The sequence below is a fragment of the Harpia harpyja genome, chromosome 2 (assembly GCF_026419915.1).
Source record: "Harpia harpyja isolate bHarHar1 chromosome 2, bHarHar1 primary haplotype, whole genome shotgun sequence".
In the NCBI taxonomy this organism is placed as follows: domain Eukaryota; kingdom Metazoa; phylum Chordata; class Aves; order Accipitriformes; family Accipitridae; genus Harpia; species Harpia harpyja.
Window position 1 is genome coordinate 45,808,695 of NC_068941.1, and position 25,381 is coordinate 45,834,075.

Here is a 25,381-nt window from a genome sequence, read left to right on the forward strand (position 1 = left end):
GGAAATATTTAGCATGGAAGAGAGGAGACATTAAATGAATGTATTTTTATTGTACAGCTGGCTTTATAAAATGGCTTTGTAGTTTATTGGTTTGTGCCATGTGGCCCATTTCTGGCACTTTCTTTAGCTGCTCCAGGGAACCATGTTCTCAAGTATTCTCATATATTAATGACAGTTTGTATTGTTTTAGGGGGGAGGAGATTGAGGAGAGGACCACAACCAGGGCTTGTGATAGCCTGCATTACATAGAAGGAAAGAGTCCAGAAAAAGATATTTGTTGGATATGAAATAAAAGTCATCAAAAGAAACCTGATACAGTAAGGTTTTACATATTCACAGTTAGAGACCTAAACGGACAAGAGCGCAAAATGCACTATCTTGCCCTTTCAATCACAGAGCTGCATTATGGAAGTTGTCTGAACATATACTTCTGCCAGGAAAAAAAATGAGCTCAAATCTACTATGTATTGTTGAGCTTTTGTATTTTCAGGTTTTATGTTAGGATTTGGTTGCAAGTTTGGAATTTTATTATTCTCCTTTTATTACTTGAGACAGTGAAGGGGGCGAGGTGTTTGCACTGAAAACTTCTGATGTCTAGTTGCTAGGATACCCCCCTTTTTTTTTTCAAGTCTTTTATCAAGGAAAATGGAATATAATACTCTTTATTTTTTATTCTATCATGGATTTTGCATCAAAACACTTACAGTCATGAAAACTGGTGAAGATTTCTTTAAATCCTGCTTTTTTATTGACTTGCTGAAGTTCTCTGAGCAGTTCGAACTCAGCATCTGAACAATGGCTATGTTTTAGCCAAAAGTCAATTGTTTGTCACTATTTATATTTGGCAGGCTAGATTTTGATATATGAAAAATAATTTGATCTATTCTGTTTGTACCTCCTAGGACCTTCTGTAACTCAGATGTGCACTGTATAAGAAGTCCCAGACATGCATTTCAAAATTCATATGACCATTTTCTAAGTATTGAATGACTTCAGGGGGAGGGGAGGAGAACAATTTGTGCACATTTAACAGATATTTATAATATTACAATAATTATATCTGTAAAGAAAATTGTTTCATGAATTTAAATGCTTAAGATGAGTTGAAGTGACGAATTAAATGTTTCCATAATTGTCAGAATATATATAAGCAAGCATGACCATATTACAATATCTGTTATGTTTCAAGATAGGTCAAGAGAGTAGAATCATAGAATCACAGAATGGTTTGGGTTGGAAGGTACCTTAAAGATCATCTAGTCCAACTGCTCTGCCATGGGCAGGGACATCTCTCACTTGATAAGGTTGCTCAAAGCTCCTTCCAACCTGAACTTGAACACCTCCAATGAGGAGGCATCCACCACTTCTCTGGGCAGCCTGTTCCAGTGTCTCACCATCCCCACTGCAAAAATTCTTCCTTATATCAAATCTAAATCTACTCTCTTTCAGTTTAAAACTGTTGCCCCTTGTCTTGTCACTACAGGCCCTGGTAAAAAGTCTCCCTCCATCTTTCTTATAAGCTCCCTTTATATACTGAAAAGCTGCAAAGACATCTCCCTGGAACCTTCTCTTCTCCAGGCTAAACTCCAGCTCTCTCAGCCTTTCTTCACAGGAGAGGTGCTCCAGCCCCCGATTGTTTTTGTGGCTCTCCTCTGGAACTGCTACTAATAAGGACACTCTACTTTCTTCCAAAAAAGACCCCACATTTTATTCTGATTCACTCATCATTAAAATATAATCTGCTTTATGCACAACTAGATTTTTGAACTGTTTCAGTACTGTATTTCATTTGAGTTTGTGTGAATGCTTTCTAATTAGAATTACAGGTCAATTACTTGAAAATTCTCCCAAATGCAGCCTCTGCACCAGAAAGAGGACCAGGAAAACACCTATTCTTTGGAGATTTTAGTCCTATCTTGTAACATCAGAAAAATCTTTTAGCAAAACCAGCAGTGACAAAGCTATCATTCTTCTCACTCTAGGCCAAATCTTTGCATGAAAAGAGATACTGCTCCCAATCTCCTACACCACATCAATGAACTTGCCTCACATGCTAAATGTTTTTGAAAAGCCCATATAAAGGGTTCCATTTAGCACTGGCTGAATGAATTACTAAATGCATGTTTATGAATTTTGGTCATCTTCTCACTTAGAAAGCCCAGAGTGCTTTGCTATGTATCTTGGTTTTTAATGAAATTATATAAAAATAGGTTACTATTTTGGAAACAGTCCACTGGAGTAATGAAGAGATGTAAAAATGCTATGATAAGCATACTTATCCAACCAGCATAATTTATTTTATGTAAGCAGTCAAATCTTGCATCTTTAACAGCTTGTTTTAACAACTTAAATAAGGTTGGATTTTCATATATTTGGATAGCTGTCCAAGTACAGTCACATAAGTCATGACACCACTTTGTTCACTCTGTGGTCTGAAAAGCATGTTAGCAAGGGATGATGTCTAAGCTTATAAATCCTGCTTGGATGTGCTTCATAGAGAGGTTGAGAGGGTCAGCTTCTGAATCTCTGAAGAACTTTGGGATGATAAGATCTTGTGCGATGCTAGGTCAGAGTGCGAGTGGAACTAGTCCATGACTGTCTCCATCTGACCACGCACCTAGGAGAGTACAACAATAACACTGAGAGTATAGTCAGCAGAGTACCCCAGTGCTCTACTGCCATTACCCCAAGATGATGTGTATCAACTGTGTTGCTGGATGCAATTTCTTGTTATAACACGGAAACATAGAAGATTTTTGGCATAACTGTCTTTGTTTCTCACAATATATCTGTACTGCTCTGAACGCTCAGTGCATCTGAAGTCCAGTGTCGCATAGCATCCACAAGCCCTGTGATATTCTTTCACACTGATAGGGAAAAGGAGCCAACACACAACAGAGAATATGACCTGCTACCTTTTGTGTCAGAAGTGATCCAAGACATGATCACGCTTTCTGATGTGAAAGCTTGTATGGCAGTCTAAGAACAGGTGTCCTGGCAAAACTCATGAAACAGCACCCTAGTATGCCCCAAGGTTCAACTGATTATGGCACCTTTTTTCACCATCTGTGCCACATTGCTTTGTTGTGTTGCTGTGCTAGTCACCACCTGTGCTTCACCCAAAAACTGTGTAGAAGCTGATGAAAGTCTTCCTACTTTGCTTCACAAGAATGTGATGAGCTTTAACTAGATAATGTTTGCAAGGTGTTCTGGGGCTCTGGACAAAAAAAAGATCCTTTATAAATTCAAAACAGTAACATACCTTTCTTCACTGAAACCTTTAGTTGTGAGTGCCTCAAGTTACAGTAGCAGCTCGTACTTACATGATTTTTATGTGGACATTTAAACAAGGCATTATTTTCAGTGTTGCTGGACATTATTCTTAATTTAATAAAGCACTGCAACTGCGTACGATCTTCACACCGACAGCCTCAGAGACATTCGTTGACCCCTGTGACATGCCTGTAAAGTGCAACACAGAGCTCACTGCCTAAGGAAAAGAGGGGTCGAGTGCTCTCTGGATCCTCCCAGTTCAGAGGCTCTCAAAGGGCTGAAGGCATCCTTAAGACTTAGAAATGGTTCTTGGAAGTGGAGTTCCAAGCACACATGATGGAAAAACCTCCAGAAGTGAAGAACAAAAGTTTTTACATCCTTTATGCTCTGTTAACTCTTGTTCCCAACATTAATGAGTTCAACTAGAGTTGAGGAACTTGTTCAACGCTGCAGTCCCCAGAAGTTTACATTTCAACAAACATAAAATACGAACAAAGGAGACAAACAAAAAGAACAGAGAAAGGAAGGATATGGCTTCAAACAAATGAAGCCAATATAAGTCAAAATACAACTAAAGAAAGAGAGGAAGAGTAAATCCTTTAAATAAGCAATATTAGCCACAAAGACCCAAATGAATATGGGAAAAAAAAGAACAAATGGGAATTATTCATAGAAGCTCACACCCTCCTCTGGAGGTTGCAAACTCCTGAATGTGCTGAGGCTCTGCAGCCCCTGCTTTTCTTAACCGTAACCCCAACACTAACTGTAACACTTGTCATGCCCTGAGCGTGCTAATAGGCATTAACGGCCCTGAGCAGCCTCACCTGGGACCCCTGCCCACACACCCTCTGCCCACAGGCCCTGGGGCTCCCTTTAAGCTCAGACCTGAGCCTTCAGTCCCTTCCTGAGCTATGCTGGGTCTATCTGTCTGCCTATTCACCCCTGCCTCCCTTGCTGGACCTTGGACTTGGGTTGCAGGTGGTCTGTTGCTAGCCCTATCTCTTGGGTGGACCCTTCTGGTTCAGGCTGTAGCCTTACCTCCGGTCTTGTCTCCAGCTGCTCTCTACTGGAGTGCCTGGATGGACCCTGTTTCCAGTACCCTCTCCTGCCCGCGGCGTTCATGTGCTGTTGGACTGCACCCTAGCCACTGTGGGCATGGCCTTTGCTGGGGTTGCCCTAGGCTCCTGCCTTGGCCCCCTTTGCAGAGCAGCCTTGCCTGGGCTGCTCCCTGACAGCACTAAGCATAAGAGGCCTGGCATGTGGAGGCAGAAAACATGAGGTATGATAGTCCCAAATCTGTGTCTCTGGGGCTTCAAACCAAAGTGCTTTCAGGGTCTAGAATTTCAGGGTGGAGGGATGTTTTTTCAAAATTATCTCTCTTACTGTGGGATGGCTGTCAGGACTTGCAGGAGATCCAGCTCTTGGGAAGAGTCAAAGCATAATGAATATCCATTGTGTGGTTCAGGCTTTCAGCTTGAAAACAAGTTGTACATGTAGCAGAGACTTGTGCTGGGGGAGGGGAGAACGGTGTCCATTTTATGAGAGATTTAGAAGCCCAACGCATTTAAATTAGAACTCTTATAAAATTTCCTTCAGAATGACATTACCCTTCTGTGTCTGACTTGACAGACCACTCAGCAGAGAAATGGCAAGGCTGGGAGCAGGGTCTGTAGGATCTTTGTGTTTGTCAGGTAGGCTGTTGGCCTGGGCAATATGGATAGACTTATCAGCATCCTTCTGGTGTGAGCAAGTATGTGAGCTTGTGGGAATCAGAAGGCAGGATTTGAAAATAGTTTAATCTGGCAGAATGTCATTAAAATTGAAAGATCTCTGGGAAACATTTAAACATTAATGGATAGGCAAATTGAGAATAGAAAAATGTTCAATAAAAATAGCAGTGGTGTTGTTTTCCCCTCCAGTTGGCTCTACTGGTAATTCTCCTTGCATACCATATAGTAGTAGTTGGTATGGTTCCATGCGGCTGGTTTTTTGGCCTGAGGTTCTTGGTTATTTTAAAATGTCTTTGCTCAGAACTGTTGATGGTTACATTCAGAAAACAATATTAAAATAACTTGCAGTCTTAATCACTCAAGAGTTAAGAAACAGAATTAAGGCTGTTGAGGCCGTTATAGTTCAGTCCCCATGTACATTATGAGATAGTCTTTAATTAAATGACCTCATTCTTTGTTTTCCCACAGGACCCTGCCTCATTCAGTGTGCAGGATGAACAGTGCTTGGAATGAATCAGCACAACACAGTGAAAGAGTCTGTTGTTTGCAAGACTCATCTCAGTTGTTGAGGAAGTTGGGATATGCGTTTTGAATGAGTTGGGATGTCAAGGAAAGAAAGGATGGTCTTGTAGCTGCGGAAACTGTATGTTGCCCTGGAGAATGAGTTTCTGTCACTGTCTTTGCCAAAAAGATCCTGTGAGGTACTGTTTTGGGGGAGAAAAAGCAAAAAACTTTTCTCAGGTATCCATTAACTGTGAGCACCTGATTTTCCTAGAATCTGAGGGCATGGGTCCACATTCTGTACTACCAATATCAAACAAAACATTGAATTTAGTGAGCACTGTTCATTCTTGCACTTTGGGGAAAATGTAGTGTACAATCATAATTAAGAGCTGTTTTGCAAGGGAGTTGTATAAAAGCGTCTTGTGCTTTCAGTACTGCATATTCTGCACTCTTATTATAGCTATTTGATGTATTAATAACAAAGTTGTCTGTATACACTGTATACACACATCTAATAGTTAACTGTTAAATAGAACACTAGAAAAAGTGACTAATAGTAAGTTAGTCTTTGGTATATACGCATATGAAATACTAGTGCAAACTACCTAACATCTTAATTATAGGTTTCCTAATTTGTGATGACAGTTTGTATTTATCTTTGTCATTCAGCTGTATATCCTACTACAGTAGCTGCAAACTGTCTGTGAAGGACTTGTTTTCTTTTGCCATCTTTTGAATTAACCTAGTTTATTTTCAGTTGTACGGGATTCTTTTAAAATCGGGGCCCAGATGAAACTGGTGTATCAACTTTCACACATTCACCTTGCATCTAGTCTGTTCCCCATGTAACTCACTGTGGTTCTCCTTCCCATTTCCATTTTAACACCTATTTTTAGGCATCAGTTTAGCCAGTGCTACAGTGGTGTGGCCAGAATTAATTTTTCCTTATTCTAGAACAAGGTAGAAGTAAACTAGTTGGCCTCTGTTCCTGTGCAACTAGGCCTTACTTCAGAAGGGCCTAATCAATGAAGAGCTAGATCTGCACTGTACTCAGAGGTTGGACTGCAAGTGCCAGTCTGCTGAGATGAATTATGGCTAAAATTTGAATATTTTTTCTCTAAATCATAGTATCATAAGACCAAAAAAAGAAATCTTTTTTCTTATCTCTGACATCTTCAAACTCTATTACCTTCAGTAATACAAACAGGGTCTCTACGCCATAGCTCATAAGGGGATTCTCAACTTTCTAAGATATTACTGGTTTCTAGGCCTCATGCTTTGAAGCAACTGAACTGAAAATCACTGTGCTGTTTTACAGTGGAGAAAAAACCCTGCGATTCTCAGAATTTTTCTCTTAATTTCTAAGTGGTTGATCACTTAGCAAATATTCCCATTTTCTCTTCACCTGTTACGTGACGAAATGTAATGGCAATACATTAGCAGTCTAAAAATATTTCTTTGCATGCAAGCACTTATCGAATCTGTCATTATTCTGCATTTTAGCAGGTTTTTTTAAAGATTTGAATGTTGAAATCTTTTTTTTTTTCAGTGAGTTTGTATTCTGGATTTGGTGTTTCTTACAGCAAACAGTAAAGGGAGATCACCCTGATAGTTCTGCTGGGATCTAATAACCTTTTATGACTCTAAAAATATATCTCTTCCTTTTTAAGTAGTTATTCATTATAGAAGCTAGGTAAAATCATAAACTCATATCGGATGTTTTTACTTGTGTTTTTATTCACAGCAATCAACCCTAGTCCAGGGTAATAAAAACTGAGCTTTATAAGAATATTGCAGGGTTGAGGAGGGTCCGGATGTGGCTGTGATTGTGAGTGTGGAAGTGTGTGTACTCAGCACAGATGGGAAGGGGAATATTGCTGCCACTGCAGCACAAGTACCCTGAGCCACAGAGGAGTCAATCCAGCTGAGTAAGTGAGGCTTCTAGCCAGGGGTGCTCTCACAAAAGCACAGCCGTGCTGTGTGCCACATTGTAAGATGTCGCTTAAATCAGACTCCTCCAAAGCAAGGATATGGGGTCTAGAGAGTAGAGAATGACTTTGAGAAGGCCAGTTAAGTTATAGACCTTATTCTGTTGGGCTTATTCCTTATAGTACAAGCAGCTTTGAACCTTTCCATAATCTTCTGAATCTTATGTTAGAATCAAATTAGAGTCTGAAAAAAAATTATGTAATTTAGGGCTTGTCTTCCTCATCTCCAGCTTCTCTTATTTAGTCAGAGTAATAACTATGGGTCATTTCAAATGGTCAGAGCCACCTGTTTCCTTAAATCTTTCTTTGGATAGACTCTGAGAAGTGCTACTTTGATTTTTCCTATTTCCTGTATCAACTATAGCAGTCTGATGTAATTCAGGTGGAGGACAGTACTTCTAAATCTGTCATGACAATAGAACTGTGTTCAATTAAATGAATGCAAAAATAATACTTAACCTTTTTGGCCCAGTGTTACTCAGAGACGTACAAAAGCAGAGACTGTGACAGATCAGGTGACATCAGCTTTTCCTTAACACTAATATTAGTAGCAAGCCTGGGGATATAGAAAGTACTGTGCAATTCATTGCTTTCTTTTTCAATGATCAAATCTCTTTGTATGAGAAGGGCTATAAATACTCTCTTTGTTTGTCCTGCAGCCCAAGGGCAAATCTATGATAGAGACAAGATTCTGCAGTGGCAGAGTTATAGAAAACTCAGCGTTCTACCGTGCCATTAATAGGAGCCTCTAAGTACTTTTGAGATGACTTAAAAATAAGTCAGTGCAGCTCTTCTGTTTTACAGACAAATTTGTTAGAGACATGGTGGGTGGGGGCAAAAGAAAACAAAAATGTATATGTAAACAAATCTTCAGAAGCAATGTTTTCTAAAGACTGTGTGTTATGCAAATAGCAGGTAAAACTTGCACTTAAGTAAATGCCCAATGTGAAATCCACATCTAAATTAAAATTTAAAATAACTTGAAAATGTTGGTTGTGAGCCAGCCAACACTGAGAATTCTCTGTAATCAAGGTGCTTGTCACTTGTAGCGAAGAAGGATAATTCTAGTCTAAATAGATTCTGAGGCTACTACTGCAAAAGAAAATCTCTCATCTGTTCCATTTCACTTACAAATAGACCAATTAAAACTGCCCACAATCAATGGCTGTAAGTAGCACTTACCATTATCAATTGATAAAGCCATAGCACCAATGACAAACCTTGGTTCAAACCTGTAATGTAAATGAAAGATTGGGCTACTGGGACCTCCCTGGGATGTGGACTCCAGCACACTCCTAGACCAAGCAGACAGGTCATATGTTCTCTTTTGAACTCCCTTTGAAAATTAGATGGGATTTCTTCCTTCATTATTCCTTCTGCATGGCTGTGTCACAATCTCTCTCGCAATTTCAATGTCATTCTTGAGCAAGTTGTAGCCATTTTTTCCTTGTGCTGATGCTATTTTTGTTATGTAGTTAATTTGTTTCCCACTACTTTTATAGGAAGCTAACATATCCTTTCACGTGATTTTGAAGTGCTCTCTTAATAGCCTCCTGGAAGAGAGGCTCTCCATTCCTTTGATCAAAAGAATAGTCAGGATTATATGCACCATCTCATATAATGTTCATATATACTTGAGTTTGTAATAATGTTGTCAATGTTGCTTTTTTTTTTTTACTGGAAATATCTTGCCTCAGATTCTTGGATTGTGTTTCTCTTTGATGCGTATAGGAGGTTGATAATCATTTTGTCTGACTATTTAATCCATCTCGCTCTTTGATCACTCTTTATGCCTGAGATTCCAGAAAGAATTCTTGTTGTTACCCTTTATTTATGACCTTGCACTGTGTACAATTGATTTTCATCCAATTACTATTACTTTGGGTCCCAAGGTCATTCACTTCCAGTATGATAGTACAGTTCCCTTCTGCATGGATAATTCATCTCAGTAACGTATTATCAACAGATCTCAGGGGCATATTTTTATTTTATATAGTAAGTTTATGAATGAAAATATTAAATAATATTTGCCCTGTGGTGGCTTTTTGAGGACTCCACCTAGAAATTTATAAGAACTTCTGGTCCAGTATTGCTCTACAGTCTGTGTAAAGAAGGTAGATTCACAGTTTCCTTAGCATCACTGAATTGTTGCTCCTTGCAACATTTGAGAAATACTTGCAAATGTTACGGGAACCTTGTGTTTACATCAATAAGGATGATATTTACACAGAAAATAACTGGAATGGAATCAAAAGGTTTTAAAACTGAAAACGGGTGCATAGGAAAACAATGTAGGCTTATTCTGTACAGTTACTTTGGTTGCACCTATGCAATATAGTATTAAAGCTCTTAGTCTGAAATGGGTAGTAAAAGACAAACTGACAGTAGAAAAATTATCTCTCATTTGGAAAATGACAAGTCTGTGTTTCTTTCTTTGAGAAGAAAAAAATACAGTTCTCTACAACAATATAAAGCAATGCTGACACCTACAGAGAATGTATGTAAATATCAACTTAGAATTTGCATTATTTGGTAAAAGAAAAAATTATTTAAAGCAAGCTTTTATAACTGTTAAGAAAAATAAATCTTTATCTTCTGCTTAGGTCAATCCTTGGTAAATCAGATAAAACCTTGAACGTAAACCATATGCTTTAAAAAGTATACAATTTAATTTCAGTAATGTACACTTCCAATTGCATAATTTTTTTACAAATTGATTCATACAGCTGTGAAGGACCCAATAGCCACGAACCAAGCCATCGGTGTGATGTACGTTGCTGCACAGAACCTGGTTTACTGCCTCTGATGGGCTGTTTCCCCTTTCCTCCCTCCCTGTGACACAAGAGGATTATATTAGTATTACTGGGGTTTGCAGCTTCTGTGCTCAGCCAAACAGGCCTATAAAAACTTCTGTGTAATAAAGACTGCCCATATGTGGAGTAAAGTTAAAGAAAAACTAGCCTAACATATTAAGGAGAGATTACATAGAAGAGACATAGCTGGTTTATTGAGTATTTGTGTAGCAATATACTATTATGGGTTATGCAAGCTGTGATATTCACCGCACCGGTGCCGAAAGGTGGACTCCTCCTTTCCTTCAAAGCTTAAGATAGATATTTTGAATACACAGAAAAAGTATAACCAGTAACGAATTCTCTGCACTAGTCATTTTCTCAGAGACAATTTATAGGCTTGACAGTAACTTGCTTAAAATGGTGATTTAGCGAAGTGACCAAGGAATAGGAGGCACTAAGCCGTTTAAAAGCAGCTTTGGAAAAATGGGAGATGGTAATTGCGGGCTCGTCCAACATTCATGTTATCCTTGCTCCCATTATGCCAACATCTGGGAGAATTTCAACTCCCAAAGGAAATTGCTTGAGAAAGTTCGAAGTAGGTTTCCAGATCCGAACTGCTGAAGATCTTTGAAATTTTTAGTTTTGGCTCTAAGTATGGCTTGGACCCAACTCAGCTTGTGAGCAAATGGAAACTTGGAAGACTGAATGACTAGAAAGCTTGCCTTGGAGTTTAGGGGTTTTTTTAACCATAGAGAACTACAAATCGGAAGGGAATACTATTCATAGTATTGAGGCAAGTCATAATTATTTTTATGCAAAAGGCTGAATAAAAAGCCCTCGTTCTAGGCCTCTACTGCTTCTTCGGAAATGAATATATCACAGCACATTAACAAGCATCTTCTTTGAAAACCAGGTACGTTTCTATATCCTGGAATCTCTTCATCTGATAGATAACAGTGCTTTACCAGTCAGACTGTCAAGACCTTTCCATTGAAAAGTGAACCCTTTGGACTAGTTAATGTGTATTTTCATTTCTATTGGACAATCACAATATTAAAATTCTGGCAGGTCTATCTTTAGCATTAGGTAGAATTGTTTGGGGGTTTATTAACGAACTGTAGGAATGAAAACAGCAGATCCAGCCCTTTCACAGTATAACTGTGGCCCTAAAAGCATGTGTACAGCATGCCTAAGCGCATAAACCAGTTCGATAGTTATTATGTGTATATAAACACACATATTCCCATGCATACACATGCATACCAAGCGGGTCTTCGTTGAGGGAACTGCACCAAGTTAAGAAATACCCTTTCCTCTTCAATATTTGCGTGTTTACGTTTTCAGCTTCTAATTCGCGTACGCGTTTTGAACAGAACCGTTGTTTCAAATTCCATTGTTTTGGTGGATCGGAGCATGAGGACAACAGCAAAAAGTTTAGCTTGCCATTTTGGACGCTGCGAGATTAACTTCTCACCAGCGTTTCCTAACGCCAGCGGGCAAACAAACGCGGTTCCCACACCGCTCGTCGTTATTTGCAAAGGCTGAGGCCTTACAGGGACGTAGCTCAGTCGACGAGCTCACCGAAGCGCAGGCGGCAACTTCATTTGTTTCCTTTTTGGGTGGTGCGTGGAAGATGCATGCTGCCTCTCGCCTCTCCCTCCCTCGCCGTGAGAGCTTACACCACCGGCAGCTTTCCGCGAAGTTGCAATGCGACCGGCGCGCCGTCCCAAAGCTACCAAAGGCGACGCGTTATCGCGCCCGCCTAGCAGCCGCGTCCCGCTCCCTTCGTGGGGGGAAACGGAAGCCTCCAGAGGCAGGTTTCGCCCGTGACCTGGAAACAGCCCGCGCCGTGCCCAGCGCCTGCCGCCGCGGCTGGCTCCGCGCTGCAGCCCGGGCCGGGCCCCGAGGCGGGGACGGGGGGAGGCGGCTGCGGCCCGGCCGCCCCTGGCTCTCACTAGGGGTCGCAGGATGCCAAAAAATGGCGACCCGCTCGCGGGGGCGGGGGGGGGCCGAGCTCTCTGCGCCTCACCTGCGACGGCACGGCGGGCGGGCCGGGGCCGAGCCCCAGCCCCAGCCCCGGGGAAAGGCGCAAGTGCCGCCGTCGTGGGGCCGCGAACCGGCCTCTCCCCCGGTGGCTCCGGCTGCTGGCTGAGAATGGAGGTTTGCCGAGGACAGGAGGCTCGAGGCTGGGAAGGCGGCGGCGTCCAGTTGTTGTTGTTAAATACCCGTGTGGGGTAATCCGTGCGAAGGGCCTCACGCCGGTACGGGCGAGATTATTTTGTGGCAGAGCTTAATCTGGATGCTCGCTGGAGACTTGGCCGGGCAGTGTTTTCTGTATGGTGCTCGCTAAATGCTCACTGTTGAAAATCAATAGTAAAGTTTTATTTGTAAGCACCAGTCTCTTCTTCCACAGCGAAGTCCTTGAGCTGCTACTGGTGTTCCAGCACTTCTCTAGCAACCTACCCGATTAACTTAATTAGGTCTACGCTGTCTGAAGGACTACATTAAAAATGTAGGCTACATCAGCAATATTCCTTGTGAAAGCTCTGATACTAAAATATAATCACAGGCTGGGTTTCAGAAGGGAGTTTTCTCATCTAGTTTGCCACGGCTTTTTAAACCAAACCTCAGGCATGTTCCTACGTCTTTATTTCCCACACAAACAAATACTCTGTTACTGTGGTGACAGTGAGGATGGCAGTTAGAGAAAGAAATGCAACAAGCAATAACAACAAAAGGTCCAAATTTACTGATGGAGACAACTGGCAAACTGATCTGTTCATTAAAGTAAATGGAATTTGGACAGCAGCAGGGAACTCATTACAAATACATCAAGCAGCCTTATTCCGAGTCAACTGAAATATGCAAATGTCAAAAATTGTATTCAATAAATAGTTTGACATTTGACACCAATTGAAATAACAGTATCGATTTCTAAAGAAAGTTGAGTGACAAAGTAATGGCTTTCAGTGTATTTGTGTACGCATACAGAGAGAAGAAAACAGGCTTAGGAAGGAGTAGTAGTAGCAGAGCTTTTCACTAATTGAAGACTACTTGAATCATTTAGAAGTCATGAGCTATCGCTTCAGTGCAGTTAACTCGTAAACCGGGAAGATTCTGACTGTTTTCACTGTTAGCATTTTGTGCAAAATTTGGGGGTTTATGTCACAAATTTTTCTAGTACAAGGATTTTGATAATAGGTCTTGTTGCATTTATTTGCAATGTCTGTCCTGCAAACCACTATTCATGTCACTTCCTGAAAAAGAGGATCCACATAGATACAAATTGGTTTATGATAGGCTGAGTTAGGGGTTTTTTTAGTTGTTGGGAATTAAGTGCAGTTTTTATATGGTAAGTGCAATTTTTTAACAAATAAAATGTACATGCACACACATACTTAAAAAAAAAAATCTTACCTGTTGTCGCAGTTCTATATAATAATGAACACAAGTACAAACATACACCTTGATTCTTATGCTCCATACTTGAAGATTCTGAGTTGTTCGTATGTGCAATGTTTTAAGCCCGTACTCATAAAGTAAAGGCTTCGGTGCCTAATCTGAAAAGGGCACTCCTGCCAGCACATGGGAAGCCCAAACCTACATGCCTGGAGTGTGTGTATAGCAAATCTGACTTTTCAGATCAGCAGCACATGCAGAAAGTAAATCTATAGTGCTTTTGCAGTGAGACTGGACTCTGTGTTATATGCGACGCAGAACTGTGCATGTGTAAGTGGTGCCCGGGACCTCTTTCACCGTTTTCTTGGAAGGCTGAAAGTTTTATGTAAATGGTGGTTCCATATTCTGGTTTAATTTTGGAAGTGTTTTGATCTCAGACTTTAGTTTGGGTCCTTTATACTGTGAGTGTGTGTGTGTACACACATATGTGCACACAATTGGCAATAACTATCTCTAGTCAGTCATCTGTGACATCTCTAGTATTGCAAATTGTATAGTTCAGGGGGGGCAAAAAATGAATGGCAATGGATTAGTGCTCTAACTGTGCTGAAGGAAAACTACTGAATTCTGTATAAATGTGTAATTACTGTAAAATATGTATCATTCACAGCAAATGCTGATTGGTGTTTGCACAAAACTATCACCTTAGTAAGTGAAAGAGCATCCATCTTTAAAATACAATATAATCCCTGAATCCTCCAGACAGAGGTTATTAATTATTGTTGCATCGTGCACCAGCGTCTTTTAAAAGTAGTTTATGCTGCATAGTCTAGGAAAACGTTGTATTGTAGTAAAGAAGAATTGATAATAAGCACAGTACAAATAATTTTGGAGAGAGATGGATAATGTGAATGCAATTAAATTAGTTTTGCCATAGACATTTATGATCTTATGCCATTGAAGATTAGAAAAAGGTACTAGCTAAGCCACCTTAAGTATATGAGGAATTTTTTGGATAGCTGCACTGTTAAAAAAAAAAAAAAAAAAAAGTGGGAATGATACTACCTGTACTAATGAAATGTATGTTAGACAATGTTGAAAGGGGTAACAGTTCTCTGCTGTGTAGAGAATTTATGTAAATATTACCACAAATAAAACAAGGCTGATAACCACAGGACAATATTGCTGTCATTGATAGTGCTTGCATCATAGTTTCTTGCCGCTTTCTGTAAGACAATTGGTATTCTTCCTCCTGGGAGTTGGTGATACGCCTTATTTATTTTCAGTGATCCAGAGTTAGAAGAATACGTTGTGTCTATGTAGAAAACCCAATTAGGGCAGGGTTCCTCTATTTGCTTTGATTCCTTACCTCCAGTCTCAGTGTTACATGTTTTCTGTGGTAAGTGCCAGAGAGGTTATCGTAAGTGATCATAAATTATAAATTACAATGTAAACTAAACCAGAGGTTTTTCATCTGAGGGGCATATGGCACAAAACAGTGAATCCTGTTCTGCAAGGTGCTGAACTGCTTCATCTTCTAGGAATGAAGATCAAAATGCTCAGCAGTCACTCAAGATCAGGCTTATTAGAGGCTTTCTTCTGTCAAAAATCAGCCACTGACTCCCAGCTATGTGACAGTATGCCGAATACTGGAGGGTAAGATTAACCCTGTACACCTAGTCAGTCTAATAAAAAATGTCGCTTCTCAGCCTAACAGCAACATTTCTTCCTGGATAAAGGGTGAACAGGTCTAGGAGTAGTACTATCATTGTTATGGTTTATTAAACTTACATTATCATATAATTGCCAAAGAAACTATGTTCACTAGCTACCAATGTCTAGAATGATGACTGATAAGTGATCCTGTTCAGCTTCTATGCAAGTCAAACGCAAGTTTGCTGTCAACCTTGACAAGGAGCAGCCTCTTGCAAACTTGAGAATTGAATCCTGAACACTTTACCAACCTGTAAAAATAAACTACAAACTTCAAAATAAACAGCTTTTAGCTGGTTTTTTGCATGCTAGACAATAAAGTAAACCAAACAAAATGAAGTTGGCAAACATTTAGATGTCAGTTTTTCATCTGGCGGTCTCTGCCTATCTTCTGAAGACCTGCAAGCTAAGCTCTGCTAAGCTCAAAGCTCATAGACTTTGTTTTTTAATTAAGAGGAGGGCAGGATGCCTCCTAGTACTTGGAATGCAGCTGGTTTCAGACAAGTGAATATTTAATATGACCTCCTATACTAACCTTCTATACCTTCTAGCTTTGAACATTGCTTTAACAATTAAGCTCTTCTGGCCCTGTGTTTAAATAGCTGTCCACAGCTACTGCAAATTGATTTATTGCTTGATGAGGATCAGGGATGCTGAGCAAACACAGAACAGTTTCTAATTTAAGTAGTGCACCACTGGTTTTGTTGTTGTTACTTGATTACTCGTTTTAACATCAGTATTTGTTCTCAATGGAGTTTTATGCTCTTCTGCAGTTTTTAGAGCATTAAAAATGGAGTGGGCATAACACACATGATGTTATAAACAGAGTCTGGTTGGGTATCTAGTATTAAAATTCCCTGTCTGCTGATAGATGATGTTTAAGTTGCTTATATGCCTTTGCTTAATTGTAAAGATTTGGTATGACGTTTTGCATGCTAGGTATCTGCTGCAAGCTGATCTTTAGTTTTAATTTCTTGTTCTTCAACCTTTCTTTTAGAATATTAGCTTAAATTATCCAGGTATTTGAAAATTAAACTTGCAAATCTATGGGTTTTCTCCCAATTAAAAATCATAGCAGTATTTTTGGAAGGGTTTCAATATGCTCAGTCTTGTAGGAAATGTTGTTAAATCTTGAGCAGAACAGAAAGGAGGAGAGCATCAGCCCTTACGTCAAGGGATGTATCCTTTTTTTTCCTTTTAACTTTACTGTGGACTTAAAACTTATCACCACAGTCAGCCTTGAATACATGCAGTTTTAGCAGCTCTCTTACCCGAGTGTCTCACCTGCAGTGACATTTTACGTGATCATTTTGAGCTGTGCCTTGCTTGGATCTGGAACTTAATTGAGAATAAGTGATGATTTCACATGCTTAATGCATCTCAGCTGTACCTATGGGATGAGGTGGGGAAGGCTGTCTGACTTGAATAGATGGGGAAGAAGAACTGATCTTGCAGCGTGGTAAAGTTGGCACAAAGCTCCCAAGAAAGAATGCGGGATGTGATTAGGAGAAATCAGCAACGGGAACAGTGGATGTATTTTTGGGACAATGAAATTGTTTGCATGAGGAAACTGGGCCTGAGGAGTAACAGAGTGAAAGAAAAGAGGTAGATGGAGGGTTGCAGATAACCAAAACTGCCTGAACAGCAATGTAAGGGTTGAAGCTAGGATAACTCTGTAACTGGGAAATAAGGTCAAGGAGCCAGACCAACTTTGTGGTGCATACCTGGAGTAAAGAACAGGTAAGGAAGGTGAATGCCAACATAACTAGAAGTTAAATCAGGTGAGGAGGCATAAGAAAAGGATCAACTAGATAATGGTAGTGAAAATAAAACAACAAAAAAACCCAACCCTGTACAGCTGAAGATGAATTTGAGAGTGAGGAGTCCCAGAATAAGATTAAAGAAAAGTACAACTAGGACAGCTGGAACTGGGATGAGAATCAAACACTAGCATTAGCTAGATAAGAAAAACAAAACTGGGATGAACAGCCAAGACTGAAGAGAGAATGAAGACAGGTTAGAAATAACAAGCCAAGATAAGGCAAAACATGGACATGGGAAGCAAGCAGATGGGAGTGTGCTATTAAAAAACACCCTCTCCCAGAGCTTGGAAGGGATCCCAAGATTCGCTGTCCCTCTTCTGCCAGTAATAACTGTGAAATCCAGTGGTGAAGAGAGACACGTCTTTTCAAATGCTGGGCCAAACATGGGACTACCTACTTATGCTAGCAGGTACTGCATGGAGGAGCAGAAGATTCAGTGGTGGATGAATTATGTGGGTGTCATCAATGATGGGGCTGTTGCTGGCAGGAGTCTGGTCATGTTTATTCTAGAAATGGAAGTAAGTATTGAAGAAAAAGAATTGTGGGAAGAGAAATGCTATGTAAAGTCTTCTGAGAGCTGAACGGCTTGAAATTTGAGTCTTAGCCCTTGCCTCTGCCACAGAGTTCCTTGATAAAGCTGGTTCAAGGCTTTTAAATTATCCTTTTTGCTAATTATTTTCATTTTCAGATGCCTGAAAACTCCAGGGTTTGATTAGAAGTAGTTCTGGATACTCAGTGAGTAAAATTACTGCATCTGAAACCAGTGGGAACCAGGCCTTGAAGAAATAAGGTTTTCTGTAGTGCCAAGTCCTGACAGGTCTACAAGATATCAAAACAGGCAATCTATAACTCTTTCCCATGTGTAATATTCATATCCTGTCACAATATCCCCTCATCTGAGGGGTGTATTATGAAACTAAACTAATTAGTATTTTTGAAGCACATGAATACTGTAGCAACAAGCTCCATAAAAAGCCCATGAGGAAATTAATAACTCTGTATGCAGAGTAGGATCTGAATAAGTGTGTAATGAATAAAGCATGGGGCATGTTTTCAAAAATAAAACAGAAAACACAGCATTGAAGGGCTTCTTGTTAATTAAGCACAGAGGTCTGTAGAAAAAAAAAAGTAAGTGAACATACAATGAACAACTTTAATAATACATGAGTAGATATGGGAGAGAATGGAGAAATAAAGTTTCACAGGTGAGCTCACTGCTGTTAAAAATCAGGCACTCGTGATCTTAACGTCAAAAGTTTAATTTTAGTTTATATAGTGTACTCAGTATATATCTATGATTGTGTATATGCCTGTTTGTTACTGTAGACAGTCTATTTGCCACAATGCACTTTCAGCTTCAGTATTTCCCTATGGAATAACAATTTGGGGAATTGGGAACTATTTTAACATAGTTTCAGCCATTTCAGAAGTGCTCTAGGTGCCTCAGAGACAAGGAATGGCTTTATTGGGAGATAAAAGCGGGAAGGTAACCAGCTCCCACTGAACTTCACTGTGTTAGCCTCCTGAGAAATCCCACGACTCCCAGTCTCAAGGAGCTGACCAGCCATGGTCTTCAGTCTTCAAAGCCTTAGGCATGTGCTGAGCTTGATGTTTGTGAATAAGCCCATTGTGTCCACCCACCTAAAACTCCACACGAGATGGAGGCCTAAGCAGGAGACAGATAGCCAAAGAATGAGGAGGAGGTGTAAGCAACGATGTTTCAGATGTATTTTTTTAGTTCTGTGATTGTGTCTGTCTTTCTTGCATACTTGTCCTTTTTTTAAAGTTCTTCTTTTGTGTGGGAAGAGCAGAAAAGCCTCCAGCTTTCTGGATTAAAAAAAAATATAAAAATATCACCACCACTTTTAACATAACTGCATTTACCATTATCTGTGTCCCTGTAATGTACCTCCAAATGAGGAAATTTAAAGGAAAAGGGAAAATGCTTGGAGTTTTGGTGTTGCTGTTGTTGTGTTCCTTTGGTTGGTTTCCTTCCAGCTTAAGCATTCTGTCTTCCTGGCTATGTGTTCGTTTCTTTGGAAACGGCTGTAGGATGGATTTTTGATTGACTGTGTTGTCAGATGGATTATCAGAGTTGTGAGCTTTTTGGAATGGTAGACATGAATGTGCAATAAGAAAAAAATATTTTGTACTTAAAATGTTTCAAAGTTTTGCATCATGAAAGAAGCTAGATTGAATATTTAACAGGTTACTTGGGTAAAAACTTTATTTTTTTTAGAAAAGAAAGTCAACCGGTTTGGTTACTAGGAAAAAATTTCTCTTCATATGAGGAAAGGTTTTTACTAATGTAACTGATGGGAATATTAATACCTAAGCAATATAGAATAGTTTCTGCAGAGCTGCAGTGCTTATTCTAAGCAGTAATTCTAATGTGTGGCTGCTCTGGATTACAAGCAGAAAACAGCTTTTACCCTGACCTATACACACATTTATTTGTTAACAGCACTTACGTGCCCGGATTTCTGCATGATTCCCATCTAGCATTTCTGAGTTTGTTTCCTGTGTTAGTCAGGGCTCTGCAAGGCCAGCTGTCCTCGAGGCTGCGAGCGGTTTGGTGCTGCTCTGCTAGTGCTGGTGATGCCGAGGTCGGGGGCAGATTGCCGGCTGGAGGCCGGGGGGTGACGTCAGCGCCTACCTTGCTGGGAGAGTTAATCTCCCGCTGGAGAGAGACTAATAATCTCCTCGCTGGGGAGACTGGCGTGTGAAGGATCGCATGTTGTACATTCCTCTTCTGGGGCTGTAAAGCAATCAGCAGAGTCAGTGCGTTTCTAAAGCTCCATTGACAAACACGTGTGCTTGTTAGACAGAGGTCGTTTCTTTTTGGGGTGGAGGTGCATAGGCGCAGGAAAGAAAATTAACTTTTTAAAGGTGTGCATGTATGAAACGAGACCGAGCAGAATAACAAAACCAGGTTAGGGAGGTCCAGTATGTGAAACGCGCCTGTAATTAATGACACTGTAAGATAAGCTATCTCTTTGTGGACATAAAAAAAACCCCAGAAACTAGATTTCAGATGGGATCAAACTGATTTCTTTAGCAAAACACAGCCCACCACACTGTGACACTGTGCAAGCAAAGGTAGCCATCAGCCCCGACGCTGCTCTGATGGATTGACAGGAAGGGTCTCTGATAACTTCCTTGGGAGTCAGTTCCAAGCGCCTGGGATAGCTGGTCACAGAAATTACATTGAGGAGGAGGGGAAGGGAACAGGCCACAAGTTTCTCAGGCTTTTCTGTGATCTGGCGCGTGGTGCTTTGTGCAGGCCTTGCGACACACAGCAAACTGACCTGCTGGGACAGAACGGTTATTCCTTACTGAAGGCTACAGCCTTTCCGTGGCAGCCACTCGTTCCTTGGCTTTCAACTTTGGAGCAACAAGATGGAGTTGGGAGTAATGTGGACACAACCTGGACGCCAGAAACGTCAGGAAGCACAACGCACGGATGCTTCAAAGACACTGACGTTACTCGGTGCTAGACTCCTTAATATGCTCTGTTATTAAGCTGTTATTAGCTCTGTCTTAACTGACCTTTCTAGTTTTAATGGTATGAACTGCTGAGAGTACCTATCTGTAGCAACAGTAACCCTTCATTCGCAGGAGGGCAGGGGCAGACGGACCGACTCCGGGCAGGCAGTACGCTTTTTGTCTCGCCTTTCCTCCACCCCCGCCACGGTTTTGGGAGCAGCTCGGCCTCGACAGCGGCGACAGCAAGCTGTGCCTACCCCCTCGATAGCGGCGGTAGCAAGCTGTGCCTACCCGGACTTTGCGTAACTGCCTTTCACCGCGCCCCCGCCGGCGCGGCCCCGGGGCCGGTCTCGGCACCTGGGGCGGCGCGGAGGGCCCGCGCCCGCGGAGGGCAGGGGCGCGCAGGGCGGCTGCCCGGGAGGCGCTGCGCCCCGAGGCAGCGGTGAGGGGCGCGCCGCGGCGCCGGCTCTGCCTGCGCTCCTGGCACAGCCCCCGGGGAAGGGACTATCTCCGGATTTCCACCCCTGCGACCGGGGGAAGGCGAGCGGGAAGTGGTGCGTACAGAGCCAGCCTGTGCGGGCTCGGACGTGCGAGAAAGACGCAGGCGCTTCTTCGCGGCAGCCCTTTCAAAAGTCCGTGTTAAATGTGACACCCCGGCGAAATGGGAGCAGGGGAAACTCCCCCTTACCCACCCCTCGTCCCCCCCACCGCCCTTTTCCATGGAAACTCGTAAAAGGAGGAGGAGGAGGAGGAGAGTTTGCTACGGAAAAGTCTCACCTTGGTCTGAAACAGTTTCAGGCGTTTCTGCAGGATCGGAGCTGCCCGTCTCGGGGGAGGGGAGGAGGCAGGCAGGAAGGCAGGCAGGGAGGGAGGGAGGGAGGGAGATCTTTAGCTACCTATATATATTTATATATATAATTTTTTTTTCCGCTTGATCTTATTTTATTCCAGCAGCACGTATCTCCACCCCTCCTCCCTCCTCCCCCTTCCCTCCCTCCCTCCCTCCCTCCCTCTCCAGGTTGATCGGCTGAAATGAGGCTTTGCGCGCTGATCCCTTCTCGGGCTTTAAAACAAAACCCGGCCCCGCGCAGCCGGCAGCGGCTCGGGGCGCTTCGGCGCTGAAGCGCGGCGGGGCGAAGCAGGATACCGCGGAGCGGGGCGGCGGCTCCCGCGGAAACTTCGCTTGGAAAATAAACCTCCACCACTTTCCTGGAGATCCACGTGAGAACAGGAAAGCCCGACTGCAAGATCTCAGCGCTGCTGCTGCTGCTGCCTGCTGCAATTTTACTTTTTGTTTGCCTTGATTAATTTTTTTGTTTTTCTGTTTGTTTGTGCTTACTTTCATTTTGGAACCGGTTCGCAGCTGCTTGGCTGAACTTCTGGAGACCAATGGACCTTTTATATTGCCTTCCTCTGTTTTAAACAAACTATGGACGCTTAAACTTTTCTCTTTCCCCCTCCCCCTCGCTCCTTAACCCCCACCCGTCAGCTCATGGGGCTAACACTGCAAAGCAGCCGCAGCAGAGGGAGAAATACAGAGTCACTGATTTATTTTCCCGTCTCCTAAATTGCAGTTAATTCTTCTCACCGTCCTCCTCATCACCCATTCTCTCGGGCTTTTCTGGCTGCCGGGTGTCGATCCGTGCATTGTTTTATCTGATCTCGATTCTTTTGTTGTTGTTGTTTAAATGCCATGCACTGCTTATCTAGAGAGAAAGCTATATGGAGATAGAGGCATATAGTGAATGCGCGTGTGTTTCCATAAGACTATCAAGGGAGCAGATCAGAAGCAGCCCGGATCCTGACCCTGACTGTATGAATAAGTAAGCAGGATGCTGACGACTGTGTGTTAGTTGCCTGTAAGGTTTTCGTAAGTTAAAGGGGGACGGAGGACGGGGGGGGGACAGACCAGAGACAGAGCTTAGAGTAAGTGTTTGTGCGGAGGGGGGGAAGCTCTGACACTTTGCTCCCTCCAGCGTAGCTGCTGCCTCCCATCACTAGGGCTCCGCGGTTTGCTCTGGTGCACCCCACCCCCCCGCTCCCTTTTCTTTCCTTCCTTCTTTCTCTCTTTCTTTCTCTTTTCCCCCTCTCCCCGTGGTAGTTTGCTGATGTGCAGCCCGGATCCATCTTCTGGCGGCAGCAGCAGCGGGACCGGGGTCGGCGGCGCGGCGGGCGGCGGGCGCGCAGCGGGGCGCGGGCCGGGCGCGGAGCGGGACGCGGGCAGCGGCCGCCACCGCCGCCTCCTCCTCCGCGGGAAGTTTGGCTGGGGTTTGACAGAGGCGAGGGGACGCCCTGACAGACAGGATCTCCCGGCCTGAGTCCACCCCCTGCGCCCACCCACACACCCAGCGACTTCTCCCCGGTGAGGTGGCGGGCTGGGGGCAGGAGGGGCAGCGGCGCTCATGCTCCTCACGCTGTGTTGCACCCCTCTGACTGGGGCTACCTAGGGAGCACCGTCCCCCGGAAGAGCCTCCAGGTGGAGAAGGAAAAAAAAAAACCCCAAACCAACAAAAACCAACCCCCAAGCCCCCCCAAACCTGTGGTTCCTCCATCCCTTACCCTCCTTCCCCAAGCCGGCGTGGACAGCTGAACCGGCCGCTTAATTCATCTGCTCCCTGCCCACCACCTCTCTGCCCGAGGGAGGATGAAAATGCTTTGCTGGAGGATGGCACTGTGGCTGGCCGGGTGGACTGTCTGTGGGAAGCCTTCCTCCTGCTCTGGCCTTGATTATGACTACACTTACGATTTCACTGAAGAGGATAAAGCGGAGGCGATAGATTATAAGGATCCTTGCAAAGCCGGTAAGTGACTTCCCCGTCTAACGCAGCTCCCCACCCCCTCCCCAGATGGTGACTTTGTCTCGGCTGTATTTACGGCGGGGTGCGTGAGGGGGGCAGTCCCGGGCTCACCTGCTCCTTCCCCGGGCAGCAGCGACCGGCGGAGCCGGAGCCCCTGCGCCCGGCTCCCTCACCTGGGGAAGGCACCCGCGACCCGCCTGGCCGGGACGGCTTCCCGAGCGCCTCCGGCGTAGGTGGGAGAGGGGCGCGGCGGCGGGCAGGGCAGGGCCGGGCCGGGCCGGGCAGGGCTGGGCTGGACCGGCCGCCTCGCTCCGCTCCGCGGCCCCGGCGGCGGCGCGCCGGACCGGCTCCCCGCGGCCGGCACGCCGCCGCCGGGGACGCGGAAGTTGCAGCAGGCATTTCGGCGAGGCTCAGAGGTTTCGAGGCGGGACCGTGCCCCGCGGCACAAGCCGGGAGCGCGGAGCGGCCGGGCCGGGCCCGGCCCGGCGCCGGGGGGTGGCGGCGGCTCCTGCCGGGGCCCTGCCCGCCCCCGCGGCGGGAGCGGGTGCCGCCTCCCGCGGGCTCCCTCTCGCCGTCCTCCATCTCAACCTGTCGCCCCCGGCCGGGCACCCCCTCGGATGGGGCCGGCCGGGGCGGACCCGGGGCGGGCCCTGGTCGCCGGCCGCCCTATGAATATGTATGCCATAAGTGCACAGCCCGAGCGGGGGAGGGGGGCCAGGCCAGGCGCGGGGGGCTAACTAGCTGCTGGGTTTTCAGCCCTGCGAGCCCACGCGTGCCTATCTTATAAGCCGGCTGGTTGGTGGTGCGGTTGCGTTTCCCGCGGCGCGTGCCGTGGGGCCGCTGCCGTGCCCCCTGCTCGCTCGGTGCCTGACCGAGCCCGTTCTGAAAGCTGCGTGGGAAGAGTTGAGTTATTAGCAGAGCGAGTGAGAGCTTTTCTAGAACGTTTATCTTAACTGATTTAGGACTTCAGCCTCCTTAACGCCAGGTACAATTCTTCATCCATTAAAGTTATCAGCAACCAGAACTGACCTCAGGAACTGGGTTCACTGATATTTCAGTAGACAAGTGTATCTCGATGATGCTCCCCCCACCCCCCAAATGTGTTACGAACAACAGTGGTGGTCCATTCTCAACAGCTCTATTGTTAAATAAGCGCTCAAGTTTTCCAGCAGCCTCTTTTGCATTAATTAGTTATTTTATATTCTGAAAACTAGTTCAGCCAAAGGTTGTGTTCGCTATGTCTGTGTGGTTTTGTTTAATTTATTGAGGAGAATGTGGTGAACGTATATGCCAAATATGCAGACACTATGTTTTTCTAATCACAAAAATATTTTGTTCCTAAGTGTGAATCGTTAGGTCTTACTTGCTTACAACTGAGGAATGCTCAAGTTCGAAAAGAGCAGAAACAACTGCAAACAAAATGTTACTTTTTCCCAATTAGCACTCACAAATATATATCTAAGTAACTGGCCATCATTAACTTGAACGCTTTTCTTCTGGTCTGTAATTCTTTAGGAACATTCATATGCATCCTTTCATATAATGAGAAACGTGTATTTACTCTGTTTGCTGCGGGATTTTTTTAGTACTTCTTGTTTCATAGTGGGAATAATTAAAAATTATAATTCATGATGCTAAGTGTTTTAAGGTCATGCATGAGAGAAAGACAACAGTAAAAGACTGTGCGATATGATCAGTGTTGACAATTCTCCACCATCGTTTTGTTTTGTTTGGAGAAAGAAACATTTGTTTGGAAAGTTTGGCCCGTTGAAATGTTTTATGGAAGTTCTTGCTGCTGCTGCTTCTTCCCAAGGCACTTAGATGCTACTGTGACGAGAGACAAGTAGATGCATGAAGAGTTACTTGTGTGTA

At 43.6% G+C, this 25,381-nt stretch overlaps 1 protein-coding gene across 2 annotated transcripts in view; it reads left to right on the plus strand.

The window, feature by feature from the left end:
* The first annotated feature begins 280 nt into the window (after positions 1 to 280).
* Positions 281 to 25,381, plus strand: part of TLL1 (tolloid like 1) — a 164,971-nt gene continuing 139,870 nt past the window's right edge. The window contains exon 1 of one of the 2 annotated variants that reach the window (XM_052778705.1): positions 281 to 317. Coding sequence is in view for 1 of the 2 variants with exons in the window: in XM_052778697.1 (XP_052634657.1) it covers positions 23,356 to 23,512 (157 nt within the window). In the remaining variant the exon portion in view is untranslated. Of the gene's footprint in view, positions 318 to 21,883; positions 23,513 to 25,381 lie in introns of those variants that run through there. The other variant, XM_052778697.1, reaches the window with a different exon arrangement.